General features: G+C 41.8%; 1 protein-coding gene across 1 annotated transcript in view; it reads left to right on the top strand.

Moving 5' to 3' along the window:
- PTPRB (protein tyrosine phosphatase, receptor type, B) overlaps positions 1 to 9,617 on the top strand; it is a 169,606-nt gene that overhangs the window by 57,658 nt on the left and 102,331 nt on the right. The window contains exon 4 of the mRNA XM_006886111.1: positions 2,173 to 2,437. Coding sequence (XP_006886173.1) covers positions 2,173 to 2,437 — 265 coding nt within the window. The remainder of the gene's footprint in view (positions 1 to 2,172; positions 2,438 to 9,617) is intronic.

Here is a 9,617-nt window from a genome sequence, read left to right as displayed (position 1 = left end):
GACATCATGCTTGGGAGGGTTGAGGGACAATGCAGGAGGGGAAGACCCTCTATGAGATGGATTGATTAGGTGACTGGGGTAATTGGGATGGGTGTGTCAGAGGCGGTGCGTTTGGCGCAGGACAGAGCAGTGTTTAGGGCTATTGTGCATAGGGTCGCTATGAGTCGGAAACGACTCACTCGACGGCACATAACAACAACAACAACAACCTTTCCCAGCATGGCATCTACCACAGTGGGCTTGATCATGACAGAGATAGGACAGGATAGAGCAAAGTTCAGATCTCTTGGCTCTCCTTGAGTTGTAGACCACTTTATGGCACCCAACAGCACCATTTAAAGTCCAATTTCAGGCATTTAAGTTACTAAATGAGTTCTCGTGGCCTAGTGGCAAGAAGATGCACTGCAATCCTGAAGGCATGTGGTTCAAATCCACCAGCGGCTCCGTGGAAGAAGGAGGTGCAATCTCCTCCCATGGAATTAACTGTTTCTGAAAGCCCGCTGGAGGGTCAGCTCTGGGTCGGTTCTGACTCCATGGTACACAACAACAAAAGTTACTAAAAAGCATACAGTTAACCTGTAATATTGAGTTAGCTCAATTTCTCTAATGTTGCAGCGGGCTATCTTGTATCCTTCACACTTAGAGCCTATATGCTTGCTGTACTGATTGGTTAGTCATGGATGAGATGGTTCCAATCACTGACTGGTCAGGGATGAAGTTGCTTTGTTAATGGGTGACTAATTGGTGGTGATTACATTCCTTGTTGGTTAGCACCATTTGAAGAAGACAATGGTGAAAGCAAATGAAAGTCAAGTTGACAACGGACATTTTGAGTTTCTTTTTGTCTTGTTGGTGTGTGTGTGTGTGTGTGTGGGTGCATGTTGATACAAATGAGTGCTTTGAGGTGAGAAGGGCAAAAGTACTTTAAAAATTAAAAAAAAAAAAAAAAGTCTTCAGGAAAGAGTGCGGTGACCTGGGAAAATCTGCTGTGGTCAAATTTAATCCTGGGAAAAGGCGTCCTGGAGAAAGCAGATGAGGAAGACAGGAAGAGAGGGAGGGAGGGGGAGGCTCTGGGTGTGGAAGGAGGAAAGGGTCGGGGGTGGGGCCCGAGAAAGTGAGAGGGAGCTGGTACTAACTGTGGCGAAGAGGACCACGGAAAGGAGAAAAGTGAAAGCCTGGGAGGAGGAGGAGGAGGAGAGCGTGGCACGTCCAGGCCCGGACCCCTGCCCAGGAGGCGGCAGAGAGCGGCAGTGGGGGCAACTTGGCCCGCCGCGGGCCCCCTTGGCAGCCTTAGGCGTTGGTTCCTCAGGGATCCCTCCCTCCCCAGCGCATTGTTCCTTTGCCGGGAGACGAGGAAATTGCCTTTTGATTGCGGAAGTCCGTGGACGGGGCTCGGGGCGAGGCGGCGCGGGTCGGAATGGCAGCGTGGGAAGGGCGGCGCGCTGGCTGCCCCCGCTGCCTCTCGCGTCCTCAGCCCGCCTGGGGCGGCAGCAGCAGCAGCACCAGCGGCGGCGGCCACCGGGGGCACCGTGTGTCGCCAGCACCCAGGGAAGCGCGCTGCGCCCACAGGGCGCGCTAAGCGCGCGCAACAAGTAACCCTGTTCCTCTACTGGGGCTGGGGGGGGGCCCCGTGCCCAGAAGCCTCAAGACACTTCCCAGTGTCCGCGCCCCCTAGACTACCCCGAGTCTGAACCCCTGGTGTTTAATCTGAGTCTTAACCGCTGAGCGCAATGCTGAGCCATGGAGCGGAGTTGGCCTTGTGGATTGCACTGAGCTTGCTGCAGGTGAGTGGCCCATGGAGGGATCAGAGGCTGACGCGCCCCTATGAGAACCGAATTCCAACAGTACTTTCTTCCCCCTGGGTTGTGTTCTGACAAATGGGAAGGTCAGTTTTCTTCCCTGTATTTGGAAACTCCCCTTCTCTGCATCCCAGCCAAACACCTCATCCTGCTGTCAAAGGCAAAAATCTGTATCTCACTTCAGCTGTTCTCAAGGGATAGTACCTGGGGAGAAAGTTGCCACCTGCTTCCCCCACGGGCACCAGCCTTTACTCTAAAACTGAAGGGGGAAAGGATGGCCTGACAGTGGGGTAAAGCTTGTGAAGCTTGCTGGGCACTCAGGCTGGTCAGATCCCACTGTATGTTTCAGCTGTTGTCTTTGGTTCCTTTGTAGGCTGAAGTGGGAGAGCCAGTGAGATGCAATGTCACCGTGATAGAGACCAGCGTCTCCAGCCGGTCCATGTCTCTCCAGTGGAAAACTTTGGGGTCACCTTGTAACTTTAGCCTCATCTCTAACAGTGACACCGCGTGGTGTTACCCCATCCAGATAGGCAACTTCACCTATGAATGTAACCAGAAGGATCTGCAGCCGGGAACCGTCTATAACCTCAGGATTGTGTCTTTGGATGGAGAAGAGACAACTGTGGTCTTACAAACAGGTAAGGGTGGCAGGTGCAGTCGGGATGCCAGGCCACTCTGGACTGGACCCAGTCTCTTGAAGCTGGTGTTTCAGATGAATTTCAGGCATATTTTTTAAAAAAAAAAGTTTTTTAAAACCTTATGAAGATAATTTATGCAAAAAGGTTTTGATTCTGCTTAGATCTGGCCAGAAGTTACTTGGTTCGTATTCAGAAATGGCCTTAGGGCTGAAACAGAAGACTAGCCACTCGAGAGAGTGCAGCAAAGGAAAGATGCTTTGAGTATGGAGATAATTTGTTAAAATGATAATAGATTGAGCTTTCATTGCACTAAATGGTCAAATCTTACAATAACTCTAACGCTTTGAGAATAAATAATGCAGGTGGAGGGACTAGGAAGATATATTTCCTCAAGTCTGACTTTTAAAAACCAGGACATAAGATACTCAGGAATAAATAGAACTATTCATCGTGAGGGAATTTTACAAGTTTCTTGAAATTCAGGTGTGAAAATGATTTGTATCACTTGAATAACTAAAACCGCTTAATATCAGAGAACATCTGTTAGTTTCTCCATACTTCAAGACAATTATTTGTGTTATACTCTTTTATAAGTATTTGTATTTGTGAACTCAGTTTTGTTACCTGTAAAGCAAGTGTTAGACATTCAGTTCCAAGATCCTACCACATGCCAAAGACTGAGGTAGGGACAATCAGTCATGGTTTTTATCCTCATAGCCACTTTCCACCTGCACTCTAACTTCTCTAATGACTTTGATTCTTTATGATTTAATTTTAACCTGTTCCTGTCTTTTAATATATTCATCATTTGCTGAAATAGTAAAGCCTTACTTGAATCCAGAAGTTCAAATCTATGTGAAAATTTTGCAAGTATAGAAATGTGATATCCTTGCTAGTCTCTCATATTTCAACCTGTACAGAGATCATTTCTTCAGCTATAGATCTTTAAAGAGGTGCAAGACTTTTTAGTTCAGAGGGCAGCCAGGTCAGGAAATGTGCCTGGACTCATGTGTTCTTCAACCAACTGCTAATTCTCTTCTTTTTCTAAGAAAAAAAGATAGCAATCTCTGAATACATCACTTGATTTACTCCCAATGGAATGTGTTGATGATTTTTGAGATTTGTAAGAGCTTAAACTGAAAAGGACACTACTTGTGAAAATTTGGCTAAACCCTGGCCAAGTGTTTAAGTTATGCTGTTGATTTCAGTCTTTGTTGATTCCATCTAAAAGCAAAATGAAATTTTTAACGAGTAGTGTTCTTGTAAGTTTAAGCTCTTACAAATCTCATAAATCATCAAAACATTTCCGTTGGAAATAAATCAAGACATAATCAGGCATTCAGACATTTTTTTTCTTTAAGTCATAAGGTTTTGGTTATTTGTGGAAAGTCCTGTGAACATTATATTGCTAAAAACTGGCATACCCTAGAACTTTCATCAGGTGTTTGACCAACTGGTGTGTGTATAGAGTGGAAGAGAGTAATAAACTGGTGAACCTCTGGGGGCTCAGACAAAAAGATCGTAAGGAGGCAGTGTTTGTTTAGCCAAAAAGATATGCTTCTTAGAAATAATAAAAAAGAATAAGACTCACTCTGGGTGTTACTAGTTAGAAAGAGTTTTGAGTTAAACTATGCAAGCAGGTGTATCAAGCCCAAAGGAACTTATGAAATATAAGAAGCATTTGTATTTTATTGATTATATTGAGTAAAACAAGACTCCCATCAGCATTTACCATGTGCTAGCACTCAGGGTTCTCATCATATTCTTAAGAAGGTGCGTTATTCAGATACCTTTTCACTCTAAATGTTAAGAGCTTCATGATAAATGTGAAGAATGAGTGTTGCAAGTGGTGTTTATATAGTGATCATTTTCTTATTTATATGATGGCATAATCCTTCCAAGGAGTCTTTATATTTTTATAAGTAAAAATGTTCATATGATGGGATATTTTAAAAATAGTTTCATAGGGGATTTTGGGTTATGGTTATTTATTTTATCAGTGTTTTCTATGTTTTGAACATGTATGTGAAGTTTTCATTTACTTGGGGAGAAAGTACTAGTATCTGTCTATATAGAATACTGACGAAATGAGCTCTAGAAATCATACTTTGTGATTAAAGAAAGATAAACTAATCATATACTATTAAGTATGAGACAAAAATTGAAATTTAAAAAGAAAACAAGACGTTCAGATGTTCTTATGCTTTCCTAATTCCATTTTACTTGTCTTGCCTAGAATAAAGCAGGATGAGGCCAAGGCCTGGTCTGTCTTTTGTTTTTCAATAAATTACCAAAATAACTCGTTATTTTGGTGTGATACAGACATGGTCTTAAAAATCAACATATTTAATAAAATGAGAATATCCTAGCAACGTCAGTTTTCATGAGAGAGGTAAGGTCAACATCAAATAATATATTTGGATTCGTTTTCAGTTCAGCAAGCATTAATCAAGCATGGGGATACTGAGGGAAACTATGCCAGGGAGTGATTGGCAAGCTTATAAAGATGATGAGCAGATCATGGTCCCTGCCCTTGCACTCTTGTGGGCGAGTAAGAGATAATCATGATGAAAGTGTCGGTAAAGATTTACTCTTCTTTCCTGAGTAAGGACCTTTCCCGTCCTTATGTGTGCCTTGCTTGCTGACCTTAACAGAGAAGACATCTGTGGTTATATGGTTTATTTGATCATTAAATGGTCAATGCAATCAAAGTCAAATTACTTTGTTATGAGTGTACCAAAAAGTCACATGATGAAGATGCTGAAGAATTTGCAAGTACTCAGAATCTAGAACAGAAGTTGCAAATTGGTAGCCCATGTAGATGTCTACTACCCACTGCCACAAGCTGACTCTCATTCATAATGAACATTCATTCAATTTCCTGAGGCTGTGAATCCTTATGAAAAGAGACTAGCTTTTTCCCCCCTGGGGCACCTGATAGATTTAAACTGCTAATCTTTCACCTAGGAGCCAATACTATGGCACTGGAGATCCTTGTAGAGATGTCTGGGTGTCTGAGTAACAAAAAGCTTTTGTTTGGATCATGGAATGTTTGAAACAATTAAAATGATTTGCTAGCATTACAGTGAAAATATAAAAGCTTAGATGTATGAATTATCTTAAAACATTAGATATTTGGGGGGGAAATAGAGCTGGTATGACTACAAATGACTCTTTGGAGCTGTGTTGTAACTGCTTTATGTTCCAATTCACAGGAGTCTCCCTTGGTCAGTTCACGGATTCCCTTACTCTAATACATCTTTGTCTAATGTTAAATGCCAACTTATCCTAATGCTGTAAAGGAAAAGAGTCTTGAACATACCATGGACTGCCAAGAATATAAATAGGTCTGTCTTGGAGAGGGTGAAACCAAGTCTCTCCTTGGAGGCTAGGATTCTGAAGCTCTGCCTTACTTACTTAGGGCATGTGGTCAGGAGAGATCAGTCCTTGGAGAAGGACAGCATGCTCGGGAGGGTGGATGCACAGCACAGGAGAGGAAGAATCAGATGAGATGGATTGATACAGTGACCAGAGCAATGGAGGTTGGTGTGTTGGAATTAGTGAGACAGGCTCAGGACAGGAAAGGGTTCAGAGCTGCTGTATGTACATGGGGTCGCAGGTGACTCAGTGGCACATAACAACAATAACATACAATGACAGGTTTGGAAGCAGGAGTGGCATCCACTTCCTAAATAACAAGCCTCCGGAAACTCTATGAACTTTGATAAATGTTGATAGTTGTACAGGGGCTTCAGGCTTTTTGTTCATAGAGTCGCTATGATTCATGCTCAACTTGAAGGTAATCAACTCTAATGTTAGGTGTCAACTCAATGACACCTAACAGCAGCAACAACAATGCATCTGTTAAAGACACTTGAATTTGTGATTTCTATTTCAGAGATTGAATTTAGAACTTTGGGGACTACTTCTGTGGCTTAAGATAAGAAGTAGGTTTTGGGTTCCTAAGACAACATCTAACACATAGTTGTTGTTGTTGTTATTGTTGTGGTGGTGGTGGTGGTGGTGGTAGTGGTGGTTAGGGGCTGTCAAGTCAAGTATGACTGATAGCAACCCTATAAAGAAAAGATCTTAACCCTGTTCTATCCTGCACCATCCTCACAGTTCCTGACACAGGAGCCCATTGCAGAAGTCACCATGTCAATCCACTTGGTTGAAGGTCTTTCTTTCCTTCACCAACCCTCCACCCTTCCCACCATCATGTCCCTCTCCAATGTCTCCTAACAACATTCCCAAAATATATGAAGCAAAGTCTCATCATTCTTGCCTCCAAAGAGCATTCCTGCTGCACTTTCTCCAAAACATAGCTGTTTGTTCTTTTTGCCATCCTGATACAATGGATGGATAGGTGGATAAATTAATGGCCAAATGGGTGACTAAATGGATGGATAGTTAGATAGACAACTATTAAAATGTGAATTATCTTAATGTGTTATTTTAACATTTTAAAATAATAATATTTTAAGAATATTAATTTAGGGAGAGTGTTGGTCCTTGGATTATAGGCACATTTTGGAGGCTGGGAATAAAGTCTTGAGTTTAATGGTTCTTATGGTTTTAAGATTATCGTAGTGGCATTTGTGCTCTCCTTATTCTGTTTCAGCTACTAGTTAATTGATATAGAACAAAAGGACAAAAGACAGAGCTGTTTTGAAAGCAGACTTTTGGTTTTTACCCTGTTGTTGTTGTTAAGTGTCTTACTACATAAATTAAAATTTAGGAGTGGGGAGTAGGGAATCAACATTTTAATATGTATCAAAATGAGTCAATACACACTAGAATTAAATTTTTTTTCTTTTACTTGTTGACATCAAGATTTGGTCCTATTCCTCTTTATACATGGTTTAACGTGAAATTCTTAAGAATATTTACTGTCTTGCCCAGAGCAGAATAATACTTTATGTTTGTTTCATAATTTTATAGTCTCTGAAACCTTATTTAGTTGGTAATACTAAGAATTATGTATACACTGAACCTATCATCTAGTCTACTTGGATTTTAAGTTAAGTAAGTTACAGAGCCCAGCAAAGTAGTCTCTGAAGGAAAGGACTTTACCCATAAGAAGACCATACTAGCATCATTTTTCACTCTTGTCAGTCAGTTCTAGTTATTAACTAAGCGGGAGAAATCGCTCCTTTTCTTTTTTAATCTTCACAACAAAGCTATTGAGAACATTTAGAAAAGGCAGACTCTAGAATGCCTCATAATTACATTATGAAGGTAAATTGCCTCCACCTCTTACTGGCCAGGTTTCCTCAGCAAGATTTTTAAATCCTCTAAACTTGTTTCAAAGGAGTCGTGTTGGTGTGGGGTTAAGCACTAGCCAGAGGTGAGTGGTTCAAATCTACTGCACTATGGGACGATGTAGAAATCAGCTTCCATAAAGACTACAACGTGTGTGGCTTCTTGTGGAATTATGGAATTATTCGTAAATAATTTCTCTGTTTTATGTTCTAATAAACGTTGATGTCATCTTTGCCAAGAGAAAAATATTACAGCCTGAAAGTCACATAGACTCTTAAGAATCAGAATCAATTTGATGACCATAAGTTTGATCTCTTTATTTTGAGGTTTATTTTGTAACATAAAAATTGTTGTTGTTGTTATATGCTGTTGAGTCACCTGCAATCATAGCAATACTATGCACAACAGCCCTAAACTCTGCTCTATCCTGTGCCAGTCTCACTGTCTCTGACACACCCAACCCCATTACTCCAGTCACTGAATCAATCCACCTCATAGAGGGTCTTCCTCTCCTGTGCTGTCCCTTCACCCTTGCAAGCATGATGTCCCTCTCCAAGGACTGATCCCTCCTTGCAACATGTCGAAAGTATGTCAGACAAAGCCTCAGAATCCTTGCCTCCAAGGAGCCACCCGGTTTGACCCTTTCCAGGATGAACCTATTCATTTTCTTAGCAGTCCATGGTATATTCAATACTCTTCTCCAGCACCACAGCTCAAAGGCATCAATTCTTCTATCCTCCCAAGTCATTGTCCAGGTCTCTGAAGCATAGCAAGTGATTGCAAAGACCATAGCGTGTATCAAGCACACCTTAGTCTCCAGAGTGACACCATTACTCTTCAGTGCTCTGGAGAGGTCCCTAACCGCAGACTTTCCCATGGCAATGCACCTTTTAATTTCCTGGCTACTGGTGCCAACACTGTTGACTATGGAGCCAAGCAAACTAAAGCTGTGAACAATCTCAATCTCTTCAACATCCATTCTGATGCTGCCAATTGACCCAGTGATGAGAAACTTTGTCTTCTTGACATTGAGCCTCAATCCATATTGAAGGCTGCAGTCCTTGACCCTCTTCAGCAAGCGCTTAAGGTCCTCTTCAGTTTCATCAAACAGGGTTGTGTCATCTGCATAACCCAGATTGTTGATGAATCTTCTACCAATCCTGATGCCACACTTCTCCTCATAGAGCTCAGCTTCCTCGATAATCTGTTCTGCATATAGATTGAAAAGATATGGAGATAGGACACATCCCTTCCCAATTTTGAATCGTAGTGTTTCCTTGCTGTGTTCTGAGGACTGCCTCCTGGTCCAAGTATAGGTTTCTCATTAGCATGATCAAGTGTTCTGGGATTGCCATTCTTCTCAGAGTCAGCCACAGTTTGTTGTGATCCACACAGTCAAACACCTTTGCATAATCAATGAAACACAGATAGACATTCCTGTGTTACTCCCTGCTTGCAACCAAGATCCATCTAACATTAGCTACAATATTCCTAGTACCATGACTCCTTCTAATCCCAGCCTGGACTTCTGGCACTTCTCTGTTGATGTGCTGTTGATAGGGATGATAAGAATAATACCTATCTCCCAAAGTTATGAACTTTTAATGGACTAATAATGAAAATTTTGGTCACACAGTAAATATGTAGTAAGCTTACTATCATACTTTAGATGATAGGAGATTAATTATCTGAAGAATTAACTATATTAATTTACACATATTCACATTGTTGTTGTTGTTGTTGTTGTTGTTATGTGCCGTCGAGTCGTTTCGGACTCATAGCGACCCTACTATGCACAACAGCCCTAAACCCTGCTCTATCCTGCGCCCTCCTCATAGAGCCCAGCCTCTCGGATAATCTGCTCTGCATACATGTTGAAAAGGTATGGAGACAGGATGCATCCCTGGCGTACACCCTT

The sequence above is a fragment of the Elephantulus edwardii genome, unplaced genomic scaffold (genome assembly GCF_000299155.1).
Source record: "Elephantulus edwardii isolate Elephantulus edwardi_28Jun2011 unplaced genomic scaffold, EleEdw1.0 scaffold00047, whole genome shotgun sequence".
Lineage (NCBI taxonomy): Eukaryota > Metazoa > Chordata > Mammalia > Macroscelidea > Macroscelididae > Elephantulus > Elephantulus edwardii.
This window is presented reverse-complemented; position numbering and strand designations above follow the sequence as displayed.